This window comes from Heterodontus francisci, chromosome 6 (genome assembly GCF_036365525.1).
Source record: "Heterodontus francisci isolate sHetFra1 chromosome 6, sHetFra1.hap1, whole genome shotgun sequence".
NCBI classification, from domain to species: Eukaryota; Metazoa; Chordata; class Chondrichthyes; order Heterodontiformes; family Heterodontidae; genus Heterodontus; species Heterodontus francisci.
The window spans coordinates 78,145,751-78,162,131 of record NC_090376.1 but is presented as its reverse complement, the minus strand read 5'-3'; the positions used below and the strand labels follow the sequence as shown (position 1 = coordinate 78,162,131).

The 16,381-nt window shown below is 42.4% G+C and overlaps 1 protein-coding gene across 3 annotated transcripts in view; it reads left to right on the top strand.

Annotated features, from left to right (window-relative positions):
• Positions 1–16,381, top strand: part of dlg2 (discs, large homolog 2 (Drosophila)) — a 1,345,388-nt gene that overhangs the window by 846,542 nt on the left and 482,465 nt on the right. For all 3 annotated transcript variants that reach the window (XM_068033932.1, XM_068033931.1, XM_068033933.1), the window contains one exon: positions 5,333–5,489. In XM_068033932.1, the coding sequence (XP_067890033.1) occupies positions 5,333–5,489 (157 nt within the window). The remainder of the gene's footprint in view (positions 1–5,332; positions 5,490–16,381) is intronic.

The window sequence follows — 16,381 nt, the reverse complement described above, 5'->3', positions numbered from 1 at the left end:
GATGGTCAAATGGGCAGAAAAGTGGCAGATGGAATTTAACCCTGAAAAGTGTGAGGTGATACACTTTGGAAGGCGTAATGTGGCACAAAAGTATTCAATGAATGGCCTGACACTGGGAAGTTCTGAGGAACAAAGGGACCTTGGCGTGTTTGTCCATAGATCCCTGAAGGCAGAAGGGCAGGTTAATAGGGTGGTGAAAAAGGCATATGGGACACTTGCCTTTATCAATCGAGGCATAGATTACAAAAGCAGGTAGGTCATGTTGGAGTTGTATAGAACTTTGGTAAGGCCACAGCTGGAGTACTGTGTGCAATTCTGGTCGCCACATTATAGGAAGGATGTGATTGCATTGGAGGGGGTGCAGAGGCGATTCACCAGGATGTTGCCTGGGATGGAACATTTAAGCTATGAAGAGAGGTTGGATAGGCTTGGGTTGTTTTCGCTGTAACAGAGAAGACTGAGGGGTGACCTGATCGAGGTGTACAAGATTATGAGGGGCATGGACAGGGTGGATAGGGAGCAGCTGTTCCCCTTAGTTGAAGGGTCAGTTACTTGGGGACACAAGTTTAAGATGAGGGACAGGAGGTTTAAGGGGGATTTGAGGAAGAACTTTTTTACCCAGAGGGTGGTGACGGTCTGGAATGCACTGCCTGGGAGGGTGGTAGAGGCGGGTTGCCTCACATCCTTTAAAAAGTACCTGGATGAGCACTTGGCACGTCATAACATTCAAGGCTATGGGCCAAGTGCTGGCAAATGGGATTAGGTAGACAGATCAGGTGTCTTTAATGCATCAGTGCAGACTCGATGGGCCGAAGGGCCTCTTCTGCGCTGTATTATCCTGTGATTCTGTGATAGTGCACCCATGTCTGGGAGCAACTGGTTTGTGCAGAAGCTTTGAAGTCAGCAAAAATACTTTGAGAATATGCCACACCACTCCCTCGAGACGTTTGCAACTTCAAATAACTATCGAAAGCACCAAACACTTGTAGAATTGAAATAAAAGCCAGAAGAAATCAGTTGACATCCTTCCATCTACGAAAGATGATGGACACATAGCAAACAATCCATTTATCCATTTAGGTGGTGGTGGGGGGTGGTCTTCTCTTGGTGCACCTTTGCTGATGGCTGTGAAGACCAATCGTTGAGAGGCAGGTTCTGCCACAAGTGACGCACGTGAAGCTGCCAAGTGACACTGTGAGTTATTGTTTTTGTCATTGTCGCCTGTTGCCAAGCTGCTGTGGCAACTGGCCATCACGGTAGTGCACACCAGTCCGCAGGATGTGTCACCATTTCCACAAGCAACATCAACAGCATCAATGCCAACTAACTTGTAAGTAGTTGGTGATCTCTTTAAATAGTGCTGTTGGGGGTGTACTTCCTGCTGCTGAACACGTGCTCAGCTGTGTGAGGTTAAGAGAGGGCATGAGCTGTAGTGTTACGTTCCAAAATGGAATCACTGGAGTCAAATCAGCATTGCACACCGATTGACGATTTTTTTGTTTGTGGGATGTGGGCGTTGCTGGCTAGGTCAGCATTTATTGCCCACCCCGAATTGCCCTTGAGAAGGTGGTGGCCTTCTTGAACTACTGCAGTCCTTGGGGTATAGGTACACCCAGAATGCTGTAAGGAAGGGAGTTCCAGGATTTTGGCCCAGTGACAGTGAAGGAATGGCGATATAGTTCCAAGTCAGGATGGTGTGTGACTTGGAGGGGAACTTGCAGGTGGTGGTGTTCCCATGCATCTGCTGCCCTTGTCTTTCTAGGTGATAGAGGTTGCGGGTTGGAAGGTGCTGTCAAAGGAGTCTTGGTGAGTTGCTGCAGTGCATCTTGTAGATGGTGCACACTGCTGCCACTGTGCATCAGTGGTGAAGCGAGTGAATGTTGAAAGTGGTGGATGGGGTGCCAATCGGGTGGGTTGCTTTGTCCTGGATGATGTTGAACTTCTTCGTGTTGTTGGAGCTGCACCCACCCAAGCAAGTGGAGAGTATTCCATCACATTCCTGACTTGTACCTTATCATGATCTGCCTGCTCTGTATACTTCCGAGGGCTGTTCACTGTGTGCATGGTAAAGCCCTCAGCAATATGGCGACTGTTGCAACTCATCCCAAAAGTGTACACACGTGTTACAGACGCAATTTTGGGTATCAAGTGGCAGCCATAGCACCAAAACAACAGGTGCTGCTGCTCTGAATTTCATGCCATAGAGCTTTTGAACTCGTTATTGGACTTAATGTTTAAGTTAGAAATATACGTTCTCAGCTCTTAATTATAAATGCATTAGTTAATGGTGTTTTGTATCTTAATAAGCAAGATGGACATAATAAAGGGAAAAAAAAACCTGAGCTAATGCTGCTATGCTGTTACTAGGTCAATCTGCACCATGTTTATGTTTGGAAATAGTACGTTTAGTAGAGTATAGTGTTCAATGAAGTATGCAGCATGCATTTTAATATTGTAGAAAGTACAGAGAAGTAAGTTTGTGAATATTATCCTCTTGTGAATAGATATGCCACATAGATATTCCTACAAACGTTTTATAAGAAAAATCAATGGGGAAAAAGCTGAATAGTTTTAGAAGTAGGTTTTGTTTTGCTCAGTGGAATGGGCCTACCTCTATAATCCACTGTTGTCTTTATCATTGATGTTTACTGCAGAAGAAATGTGCAAAAATGTTTTCTGTCAATATTCTGTGCCGTAAGCATTCGATGATTCTACTCTAATATTGTATCCACTGCTTTTGCTATAAATTGAGTTCCACTGATAATCATTTATGTTGTCACACATTCATTTTTGTTGCATTTTTAATGCGATCCATATCCTTTTATGGAGTGTTGTCACATAAGCAAGACCGATTTGAACTTCACGAACTGACATCAAATATCAGTTAAATTTTAATGTTAATAGAGAGCCAACTGAACCCTCCATTCTCTGTTAACCTTAAAAAGATAAAAGTAAAGTTTAAAGTTTATTCACTTTGCAGTGGCTGCTGATACATAGCCCAGTAGTATCAGACTAATTCCCAGAGCTGCCCTCCCATCTCTTGACCTAGTGTAATTTAGGTGGCTTTTCACTTAAATTGAACTGTATAGCTTGTGTCAGTACAAAATTTAAACTGTTTCACGTCGACACAAACAGAATCTTAACCTCACCACCAGATGTGTACGGGAAAAACAATTTTGTCTCAAATGATTTTTGAGAGGGGTGGTGAAATTTCACACTTGTTTACAGTCTACGAGTCAAAGGGACCATCCCATGATGTGTTCCCAACTCCTATCTTTGGAATCATTTTGATTAATAAAATGTATTTTAAATGAAGCTCTGTGTTCCACTGACAGCTGTTGACTATTTAATACAGAGCAGAAAGTATTGTCATTAGACAGGTGTAAGCTCTGCTAGACTTGCTGGCAGTTGTAGCTTGTTCATAAATCTCTGCTTTGTTGCCCTTGTAAATGGATACATTTCTTTGTCATACCAGTCAGTTGCAAATGTAAGTTCGTGATGCAATACAATCTTTACAAAAGAACAGCCGTAGATACTTTGGAAAGATTGCTGAGTACTTTTTGCAATGTTTATTGTAAATTGCTTTGTTTTGATTACTTTTTCAAAAAGTTGACCTATTTTTATGTAAGTCTTATGTATAGCATATGTTTTTTGGGCATCACACCTCAAGTGTGGTTATCACATATTAAGTTATTACATCTGAAAAGTGCCTGTAGACAAAACAGCATGATTGACTCAAATATCACACAGTATTGATAAAAGACCAAGCACTTCCAAAATAGTTGAGTGAATTATGCTGATTGGGTGAAATCCAGTATAAATTTCTAGTACAAAACAGTTACTTGTAAACAAATTGCAATACAGTGTCCACCAATTAAAATGTCCATGTTTAAAACAGCCGCTTATATTGCCCAATAGGCACTAACCATTACCCATTTGGATTAACCTCAGTTTCAAAGTTGGGTGTTATAACATCTTAAATCCTCCGTTTACTTTGGACAGAATACTCAAATTAGCCCACTAGACTGGCACTAGCCACTGTTACCTCTTTAGATCAAACTAGAACAGGAGTGTTAGCTGCTCAGCGGTTAAAGAAGTGAATAAAACAATTAATATTAAAGTGGTGGAGCTACATGCAGAGACACTGCTTGAAATTGACATTAATGAAAACAGGTTTTTTTGTTTATTTTGAATTATTTGCCACTTATTTCAGCTTCTTTATTACTTGATGTTTCTCGTTGCTTGTTTCAGTGGTTTTTAAAAATCTAGCCAATCATATGTGTATGACAGGGCTTTACCAGTGTTTAGCCTGGTATATGATACTTCTGTCATTAGAACAGCATATCTTATGTCTCACCACGAACGATGCTACAGAGGCCCATTTGTATTTATTGGGGTTGGTTAGCATTACATTCAAATTCTGTTTCTCACAGTTAGTAAATTTACTACAAAAAATTGCTTAAATTTTAAACATTTTAGAGGAAATACAATTACATGACTTTTCCTCCATGCAATGTAGAAGACTCTTTCAAAATGCTACAGGTGTTAGGTGCAGAAATAACACCTGAAAGCTCAGCTGCCACATTGCAACACCCTGCTGTCTGAATATTTCCTGCACCTATAATTAAGAAATCTGCAGAACCTTTGAGGTCTTCAACAAATAATGATCTGCAATGCAGTGCAGCAAATTGAGGACAATGCTTGAAACCTAGAAAACTGAATATTTATGAGAGGTTGGAATGTCATCACAGATCTGGGCTAAATAGTGAAGATTCTTGAACAATTATAAAAAAGGATAGGTGCACAGTATACACACCAGAAATTAAGAAAAAATTGTTGATATTTCACATGCATGCTGGGAGGCTGCTTGACATATTTTGAAATATAACATGAAGTTTGGGAGTATCAGCTATTTGTAATATAATAGTTCATCTTTTTCCTCATATCTTGACCATGAAATTGAAGAATATTTTAAATTCTGAATGATTTAGCTAAGATCTAATTTGACTGCATTTTTTTCTTTAACTCTGTCAAATGTTCTTACATGTGACAACTGTCAAGCTAATCAGCTAATTAACCTTCTGTCAAATCTAGTGATTGGTGGTTGAAAAAATGCAGCCATCATAAATTATGTGACTGTTGAAATCTTCCAGAATTTGAGAATGAAATGATTGATTCCTTTGCCAGGCAGTTCTTTGACAAGCTTTTGTGGCCAATTCATTAAGTGCAAAAACATCAATGCTGCTGATCTATGTTTTTAACAAAAAGATTTGAAAAGTAAAGAAAATAGCTGTGAAAAACCTAACTTACATATTATTTTTTGCATTTGCAGGGAGCCAAGAAAATTCGTGCTGCACAGGGGATCCACTGGATTAGGCTTTAACATCGTTGGGGGTGAAGATGGTGAAGGGATATTCATTTCATTCATCTTGGCAGGTGGGCCAGCAGACCTCAGTGGAGAGCTGCGAAGAGGTGACCAAATTCTATCAGTAAGTCATTTTTGTTGGTCCAAGGTAAACCAATCTTTAATAGTTCTGTCACCCTGTTTTCTGTCCAGTAAAAGATGCAGCTTATCCATTGTAACCGAGACAGGAATGCAGCACAAAGTATGCCTAAAGAAGGAACTTTGGACTAGAAAATAGTTGGCGCCCAATATTGCAAACCACTGCACCAAAACTGATGAGTGAGAGGGCCATGCAAAATTGCCTGTTTTGCACCATCAGGATTGGACCGGTGTGCTCGAGATGGTAATCACACCTTAAGAAGCAATGTGCCAATCATGTAAAAGATGAAGATCAGGCAATGGGGACAAAGTAACTGACAGTCTGGGACAGCTTACTGATGGTTTTAATGTGCAACAAAGATTTACTTTTCTGGAGGCAGCCTCAACTACATGGCACATGCTGCAGTCGGGCACCAACCAATTTTGGGAAGAGGCCTGAAATAGGTGACCAATCTTTCGAGGCAATGGGCAGAAATTTACTGCCCCCCCACCCCGGGTGGGATGACCAGTAAAATAGCCAAGATGACTCCCCGATTCTGTCCAGCCACCAGGGAAGTTTCCCAGCGGCAGGCAGGAGGCAGGCTGGGGTGTGGATTAGCTTCCCGCTCCATGAAGGCTGGCAGCGATTTGCATCATTAAGACCACAATTAGGGGCCATTAAGCAGGGCCACCGACATTTTGCTGGCGTTGAGGCGGGCCCCTGCCCCGCGGTGTGGCTGCCGGCTTCATGGAGGCAGCCTCCCTGCAGCAGCCCAGGGACGGTTGAAGCCAGCGGTTCTGTGGCCTAAAGAGGGAGACGCGGGCAGGGAAGGCAGCATCTGCCATCCCGATGATCCTCATCCCACCCCCCGCCCCCCCCCCCCCCCCCCCCGAGAGGTTTTCCCTCTGACCCTCAGCCCCCTGAATTTGTTGTTTTTAATTTACTTACTTGGATTTGTCCTGCAGGCGGCCAGTTGGGAGGCTGCCTCAGGTAAAATCATCAAGCTGGTCCCATTGCTGGCAAGTGCAGGCTGATGTCGGGGTCCTGAAGCCCATGGTATAATCAGCCCAAGGAGTTAAAGGTTTTTTTTGGGGAGGGGCATGATGTCACCCAGACCACTACAGGACACCCAAACCAGTATGATCAGTACGGCAGGGAATGTGCCCCTGCATAGGAACACAGGAGCAAGAGTAGGCCATTCAGCTCATCACGCCTGCTCTGCCATTCAATACAATCATGGCTGATCATCCACTTCAATGTCTTTTTCCCACACTATCCCCATATCCCTTTATGTCATTGGTATTTAGAAATCTGTCAATCTCTACTTTAAACGTACTCAGTGACTGAGCTTCCACAGCCCTCTGGGGAAAAGAATTCCAAAGATTCATAACCCTCTGAGTAAAAAAATTTCTTCTCATTTCGGTCTTAAGTGGCTTCCCCCTTATTTTGAAATTGTATCCCCTGGTTCTAGACTCCCCAACCAGGAGAAACATCTTACCTGCATCTACCCTGTCTATCCCTTTAAGTATTTTGTAGGTTTCAATGAGATCACCTCTCATTTGCCAAAACTCTAGAGGATACGGTCCCAGTTTCCCCAATCTCTCTTCATAGGACAGTCCTGCCATCTCAGGAACATAGTGCAGCACATATTGTGTACCCTATTGTGTTCTGTGTAATTCAATTTCCAGTTCTTTGTCTTGCATTTTGATAATTCCTAGCTGCTATATCATTTTTATTTTTCTGTCTTAAATTGTGTTTCAGAAGTATTGTCCGTGCATTGCATTTAAGTCTCTTAATGTGTAAATGTACACAGGAGTATGAGACTTTGAGATGTTTAACTACATTTAAAGGTGCTATCTCAGTGCAAGTTGTTGCTATTATTGAGATATTATGAGAATAGTGGATATGTGGGAGTGGATTGAAAAGTACAGATCCTCTTGAACGTTTGAGATGATGATGGTACATCACCAAGAAATAAGTCATTTTTTAGTAATTTTACCCCTAAAATTGGATTATTAATTGTAATCTTCTATTCGCCATGCAACTTTAAAAAAAATGGATTATTCTGTTCTTTGCTGACATGAAATATTGGTTCATAATATAGAACCTTAGTCATATTGGAGTATTTATTCAAATGCTGGATAACCAGGGTTATTTGACACTGGATCACTGGATCTTGTATTTTAACTTGAGGCCTTATTATGTAGAAAAATTAATATGAAGAGTGTCAGGAAGGAAACAAGCAATTCTTGTCCTCCTATTGACGTTCCAATCCCAGGGCTGGATTTTGAGCTTATCCTGACAGTGGGTTGCGTGGCCGGTGGGGGGGGCGGGGGTAGCCGGAGAATCGGGGCAGAATTGCCCGCCATGAAACCCGACACCGGGAATTCCGGTTCTGATTCTCCCAAATAAATGGCCTTTTCCCACCGCCGCTGGGATCTTACCAGCGGCGGGGTGGGGGTGTTGGTGAAGGAGGGCCCTCTACTGTGTGGGGAGGAAGCCTTGGAAAATGAGACGCCCTTCTTGCTGTCTTGGGGGGGGTGGGGGTGGGGGTGGTGTCCCTCCTTCATGGGCAATTTGTGGCCCACAGAGGATCCCCACTGGAACAAATGTGCCCGGGACCCACCTCACCCTGGACTGAATGCCTACCCTCCCGACCCCACTCACCATGGCCTTTCAGACTGGCCCTGGTGACCTGCCTCACCTACCTCTTGTCCGGGGTACCAGTGTTTAGCCTGGGTCTGAAGCCTTTGCAGTACCGGCAGTGGCCACCTCTCCTGGTGGTGCTGCCGAAACTGCTGAGCTGCCGGCCCTGTTATTGGCTGGCAGCTCTTGGGGCCGGAATCCCCGTCCCTATTAAGTCTTTAAAGGGACGGGGATCCCGCCTCCTTAAACTTTGACCCCAAAAGACTGGAGGATCGCTCGGGACTCTGAAAAAATGCAGAGGCGGGGCTCCCCTGCCTTTTCGGCCTGGTGCCAGGAGCCCTGCCTCCTGCACAAAATCCAGCCTCCAGTGTTACTTTAAAGGCATGCTATTGACCTCAAAATGAATGATGTGATGACAAAGACACTCGATTTTCATTTAGGAAGTGCAGACATTTTGCTATTTATCTCTGGGAGTTGAGTTCTTTGATTTGCTTTCTTTTGTCCTAATTTTTGCAATTTTTTGTTTTGAAAGCTATACACAGTTTGCAGAGATTACAGTAAAATGGCACACATGAAATGTTGCTTATTGACTTTTCTAATTCCTGCATTTAGGATTATAACATCTGTCTTGAATTCGCTGTTAAAACTTTTGTTAACAAAATAGAATTCCAACTGCGTATTCAGATATAAATCTGTTGGCTCTGTGAAAAAAAAATATCTATTTTTAAATAGGCTTTGGTTAATGATTGGGAAAACTATCTTTCTACTCAATCTATACAAAAGTAAGAAATAAATTAACGGGAGCAGAGCCTTCCTGGGGAATTTCTAATGCAGCCCACCAAAAGAGAAATCAGCTCGCACAGGCTGCAATTAGTCAGAGCTGCCTATGTCTAGGCTGCTCCCAGCTGTCCTCACAATTGAAAGCAAGAGAATGCACACTATTGTTTAAATGTAAATTACATAGGTAGGCACCCAAGGAAACTGTATTTACTAAGAGTTGACTGAACTTGAAAAATAATCTCACTGTTTTCTATTTCTGTAGAAGACCTCAATTCAATTTAAAAGGGGAAATTTTTGTTAGGAATACTAATGATTGCCAGAAGAGGGCATCATTCAATCACAGATGAATTTCAGTGTATTACATGCTTTAGATGATTTTTTTCTGTAGGTGACAGAAATTCTTGGCATTCTGCATTAACAACAATAATTTACATTTTATATAACACTGTTAATATAGGAAAACATCCCAAGGTGCTTCATAGAAGCACAATCAGACATAATTTGACACCAAATCAAGAAGGAGATATCAGGAGGGGTAACTAAAAGCTTGGTCAAAGAGGGAGAATTTAAGGAAGGTCTAAATGGACAAGGGACTGGTGGAGAGGGAGTGAGGTTTAGAGCAGAAATTCCAGAGTTTAGGGCCTAGACAGCTGAAGGCACAGCAGCTAATAGTGCGGTGAAGGGAATGAAGGAGCACAACAGGCTAGAGTTGAAATAGTGCAGGGTTTTGAAGGGTTGTACGGCTCGAGGAGCTTATAGAAATAGGGAGATGCAGGCCATAAAGAGATTTGAACACGAGGATGAGAATTTTAACTTGGAAATGTTGGGGGACCAAAATCCAAAGTAAATCAGTGAACTCAGGGGTGATGGGTGAACAAGACTTGGGGTTGGATTTTCAAGATGGATTTGGGAATTGCTCTTGCAACACTATCTTTAAATGTAATTGCCATAATTGGACAGGAGGTGATCTCAGCACCCAATTAATGGCGCCAAGTGCCTCCAGGAGGAAGGAACTGTCTGCCTGGCGCCCATTCCAAAGGCAGGCAGCAGCCATGTTAGGGACTGCTGCTGCCTTGTTAAAGAGAGCAGGCAGCTCCTTACAGGACCAGCAGTGTTGATGAGGATGAAAAGGGCCATGCAGGAAAAATAAAGATCCAGGGCTAGCACTGACACAAGAGAATCAGTTAAAAAACAGTTTTAAGACCAAGACAAATAAACTTTATTTGGCCCTGCTGCCAGCTCGACAGCTGTGCACTAACATGCACCAGAGTGTTCGGGATCACTGAAATAAAGCTTAAAAATTCCATCTGCACCGCACAGGCTCCTTAACAAGCTCCTGAAGGCACTTAAAAGGCTGTTCGTTAGCAGCGAACGGGTTTCTTGCTCCCTCCCCCTGCCGGCCCTTTGAAACTTCCAAACTGTCCTGGAGGCATCGGGATCCCTTGGTGTGCATTTAGATATGGACAGCAAAAATTAGGATAAGCTGAAGTTTATGGAAGGTGGTTGATGCCAGGCCATCCAAGAGAACATTGGAACAGTTGAGTCTGGAGGTGACAAAGACATGAAAGTTTGGGCAGCAGTTGGACTGAGCCAGAGGTGGAGATGGGTATGTTTCAGAAGTGGAAGTAGGCAGGCTTTGTGATGGAGAGGATATGGTGTTGGAAGCTCAGTTCAGGGTCAAATAGGACACAGAAGTTGCATACAGTTGGCCAGGGAAGGGATACAAATCTCCTGGGTTTCACATTCCAGGGGACCAGATGGTTTGGCATCTGCTTCAGCCTCCAGACCTCAATTTCCGCTTAGAGTTAAAGTTGGTCCCCTTGTCTTGAGCCTTGGACAGTTCGCCGACAAAATAATGCAAAATTTCACAATTATTAGAGAACTGAATAATATAGATATTCTAAGCAATGATCCAGTAAAGCATCCGCTTAGAGTTAAATATCTGTATAGGCCTGTCTGAATAGGAGTTGAAAGTGAGCAATGTTAACAGCTAAATTTTGTATACAGTAAATAAAACCATAAACTGAAGAAACTTCACTAGTTAATGGCCTGGAATTTCCTCGTGTCAAAACAATGTTGTGCAATGTTTTTCACAGAGGAAATTCACACATAATTGATTTACACTAGTTTTTTTTTCCCAAAATATACTTTATTCATAAAAATCTGTAAAAATTACATTGCCAAACAGTTTCCAAACAGCACCAAAAAATACAAACATTGCAAGGGAGATCAGTTTCCTTCAATACTGTCATGAGTTTCTTCCCAACCCTTCCGTTTCACAATTGTCATGTCAATTACAGTTTTACATTTACAGCAATTCAGAATATTAACGATACAGTTCGAGGGGTTTCCCATGGATCCAGCCCCTCAGTCCAGCTTGGTGGGGGAACCTTACACTGTGGTCTTTCCCCATTGAGCCTTTGCTGCGGCTGCCCCAAGCTTTAGTGCGTCCCTCAGCACGTAGTCCTGGACCTTGGAATGTGCCAGTCTGCAACATTCGGCGGTGGACAACTCTTTGCGCTGGAAGACCAGCAAGTTTCGGGCAGACCAAAGGGCGTCTTTCACCGAATTGATAGCCCTCCAGCAGCAGTTGATGTTTGTCTCGGTGTGCGTCCCTGGGAACAGCCCGTAGAGCACAGACTCCTGTGTTACAGAGCTGGTTGTATGCTGAAAAATCATGATGTGCGCATTTCCACAATTGTTTGCAAGACTTCCGAACTAAGTCTGCTGAGTCAATCTGCCACTCATTTATGTACAGCTAGCTGCTCTATACAAAGGACCAGAACACACAGGCTTCCTGGATTTATGTGAATAATGTGCTGGCATACATTTACACCTCAAACGTTAGACACTAGATGGCCTGATATTGCTCCCCTCGCATTTAGAAGGGCTAAGCAGCTGGGATGGCCTTCCCAATGGGAATACCCCTGCTCTGCATAATAATGTATCAAGAAGACAATTAGCAGCAGCAAGAGGATCTGAGAGTGAGGCACAAGGACAGAAGACAGCAGCCCACTCATTACTACCCCAGTTGATGACAATGCATTTGTGGTTAATTTACACCAGTTTTTAAGTTCCGGTGTAATCAAATGAATCTTGCAGGAAATTTTGGCAAAGCCTGCTCCACTGACTTTTGGGTTCCTGCCCTGCTGCTGACCTCCTCACTATGAGCGTGTCGATCAGTTAAAATTCTGTCCATATGAAATCTGTTTCTCCCTCCACAGATGCTGCCCGACCTGCTGAGTATTTCCAGCAATTTCTGTTTTTAATCCCACAGCATCGTTTTATTGAAAACCATGATCAATATAACAATACAACATTATCCTCAAATTTCCTGTACAAATGAACATATGAACATACAAATTAGGAGCAGGAGTAGGCCACTCGGCCCCTCGAGCCTGCTCCGCCATTCAATAAGATCTTGGCTGATCTGACTGTAACCTTAACTCCACATTCCTGCCTACCCCCAATAACCTTTCACCCCTTTGCTTATCAAGAATCTATCTACCTCTGCCTTGAAAATATTCAGACTCTGCTTACAACGCCTTTTGAGAAAGAGAGTTCCAAAGACTCATGACCCTCTGAGAGAAAAAAATTTCTCATCTCTGTCTTAAATGGGCAACCCCTTATTTTTAAACAGTGATCCCTAGTTCTAGATTCTCCCACAAGAGGAAACCTCCTTTCCACATCCACCCTGTCAAGATCCCTCATCATCTTATATGTTTCAATTAAGTCGCCTCTTACTCTTCTAAACTCCAGCAGATACAAACCTAGCCTGTCCAACCTTTCCTCATAAGACAATCCACCCATTTCAGGTATTAATCTAGTAAACTTTCTCTGAACTGCTTCCAACGCATTTACATCCTTCCTTCCTTAACTATGGAGACCAATACTGTACACAGTACTCCAGACGTAGTCTCACCAATGTCCTGTACAATTGAAGCATAACCTCCCTACTTTTGTATTCAATTCCCCTAACAATAAATGATAACATTCTATTAGCTTTCCTAATTACTTGCTGTACCTGCATACTAGCCTTTTGTGATTCATGCACGAGGACACCCAAATCCATGTGCATCTCAGAGCTCTGCAATCTCTCACCATTTAGATAATATGCTTCCTTTTTATTTGTCCTGCCAAAATGGGCAAGTTCACATTTTCCCACATTATACTCCATTTGCCAGATCTTTGCCCACTCACTGAACTTATCTATATCCCTTTATAGCCTCCTTATGTCCTCTTCACAACTTATTTTCCTATCTATCTTTGTGTCATCAGCAAATTTAGCAACCATACCTGCAGTCCCTTCATCCAAGTCATTTATATAAATTGTAAAAAGTTGAGACCCAAGCACTGATCCCTGTGGCACACCACTCATTACATCTTGACCTTGTATCACCCTTACTTAGAAAGTCTGCCAAAATTTGTGATAGTTTCTGTGCTAATTTCTGCCACCTTCAGTGTGTGCAACCACCAAACACTTCTTCCTTTTCCTTTCCCTTTCATCATTCTAAAGGGACCATTTCCTCCACGACACCATGGCATTCCCAACACCCGCTCCCCTTCCCACGGCACCTCCCCGTGCAAGCAGAGGAGATACCTTTCCTCCCTTCCCACCATCCAGAGCCCCTTCCAGGTAAAAGAGCAATTTACTTGTACTTCCTTAAGACTGTACTCACTGGTCACGATGTGATCTCTTCTACACTGGGGAGACTAAATATAGATTGGGCAACTGATTTGTAGAACACAGCTCCTTTCAATCCGCAAAAGTCACCCTTTGGTTTTTATGTTGATCATAGCAAATCTTTTTGAGAAGCTTTTCAGCTCTTATTTGTCATGGACAAGGCTAATTCCAAACAACGGTTAACAAAATCATTAGGAGAGTATACCTTCTTCAATTACTATCTCACCAGTAGGAAACCTTAGCCAAGAGTCATTACAATAAACCTACTTCTACCTCTTGGGCCTCTTTAAAGCAAATTTCCTTTGAGAGCATTTATAAAATTGAAAGTCAACAAATCCACATGCCTTTAGAAAACACCACTATTTGGACTTAGCAGCTGTGAAGGATTTACATCTTGGAAGGTTCCTCCTGATAGCCACAGCTTCTGTTCTCCAGCAAGGACCTCTCTCCTTCACAAACTTTATTCATTTTCTATAGTGTGTTACATTGAAAATGAAGGATATCTCGGTTTGAAAAATGAAGACTTCCCTGCCATGTAGGTAGTCTTTTTTTTTAAGCTCATCATGCCCTCTGCTTCCATAGAGCACTATAGATTGTGTATAATTGAGTAAATCCTCAAAAGAAACTTCTGAAAAAAATCTCCAAAATCCCGATTCAGTAGGTAGTTAAAACTCCAAATATCTTTATTTGCTTCCCTTTTTACTGTCCAACACTGAAGGTGACTGATTTTCAACAATGACAATGGCCCGGGCGACTTTCATCTCACTACTTTCCTGTTTCCATTTAAAAATGGGGCAGTAGGGAGACAAAAATGGAGGATTAACACTGACTTACCATTGGTGGTCCACTCATTCATATTTTTAGGCTGATCTTGATTTAGCCAGCCCAAGCTCCTGCCAGAAAAAGGGGCGAGAAGGATTGCTAGTGCTGGGTGGAAGAATGTTTGTGCAGGGCTGTACAGAAAATAAGATGTGAAGGAAAGTCTTATCTTGGCAACTACATGCGAATATACATAAGTGCATACAAACAGACGAATTAGAAGCAGGAGTTGGACCCTCAAGCCTGCTCCGCCATTCAATAAGATCATGGCTGATCTGATTGTAACCTCAACTGCACATTCCCGCCTAACCCAATAACCTTTCACCCCCTTGCTTATCAAGAATCTATCTACCTCTGCCTTAAAAATATTCAAGGACTCTGTTTCCACTGCCTTTTGAGGAAGAGAGTTCCAAAGACTCACGACCATCTGAGAGAAACAAATTCTCCTAATCTCTGTCTTAAATGGGCAACCCCTTGTTTTTAAACAGTGGCCCGTAGTTCTAGATTCTCCCATAAGAGAAAACATCCTTTCCACATCCACGCTATCAAGACCCCTCAGAATCTATATGTTTCAATCAAGTCACCTCTTACTCTTCTAAACTCTAGCGGATACAAGCCTAGCCTGTCCAATCTTTCGGCATAATACCTGCCTATTCCAGGTATTAGTCTCGTAAACTTTCTCTGAACTGCTTCCAACGCATTTACATCCTTCCTTAAATAAGGAGACCAATATTGTATACAGTACTCCAGATGTAGTCTCACCAATGCCCTGTATATCTGAAGCATAACCTCCCTACATTTGTATTCAATTCCCCTCGCAATAAACAATAATCTATTAGCTTTCCTAATTACTTGCTGTACTTGCATACCAACCTTTTACGATTCATGCACTAGGACACCCAGATCCCTCTGCATCTCAGAGCTCTGCAATCTCTCACCATTTAGATAATATGCTTCTTTTTATTCTACGTGCCAAAATGGACAATTGCACATTTTCCCACATTATACTCCATTTGTCAGTTTTTTGCCCACTCACTTAACCTATCTATATTCCTTTGTAGCCTCCTTATGTCCTCTTCACAACTTACTATCTTTGTGTCATCAGCAAATTTAGCAACAATACCTTCAGTCCCTTCATCCAAGTCATTTATATAAATGGTAAAAAGTTGAGGCCCCTGCACTGATCCCTGTGACACACCATTAGTTACATCTTGCCAACCGGAAAATGACCCATTTATGCCTACTTTGTTTCCTGTTTGCTCACCAATCTGCTATCCATGCCAAAATGTTATCCCCGACACCATGAGCTTTTATTTTCCACAATAACATTTGAGATGGCACCTTATCAAATGCCTTCTGGAAATCTAAGTACAATACATCCACCCGGTTTTCTTTTATCCACAGCACATGTTACTTCTTCAAAGAACTCCAATAAATTGGTTAAACATGATTTCCCTTTCATAAAACCATGTTGACTCTGCCTAATTACCTTGAATTTTTCTAAGTGCCCTGCTGTAACGCCTTTACCAATAGCTTCTAACATTGTACCTATGACAGATGTTAAACTAATTGGCCTGTAGTTTCCTGTTTTCTGTCTGCCTCCCTTTTTGAATAAAGGAGTTACATTCCCAATTTTCCAATCTGATGGAACCTTCCCCGAATCTAGGGAATTTTGGAAAATTAAAACTAAGGCATCAACTATCTCACTAGCCACTTCTTTTAAGACCCTAGGATAAAGTCCATCAGGACCCGGGGACTTGTCAGCCCGCAGCTCCAACAATGTGCTGAGTACCACTTCCCTGGTGATTGTAATTTTCTTGAATTCCTCCCTCCCTTCCATTTCCTGATTTACAGCTATTTCTGGGATGTTACTTGTATCCTCTACAGTGAAGATCGATGCAAAATACCTGCTCAATTCATCTGCCATCTCCTTATTTTCCATTATTAATTCCCCACACTCACTTTCTTT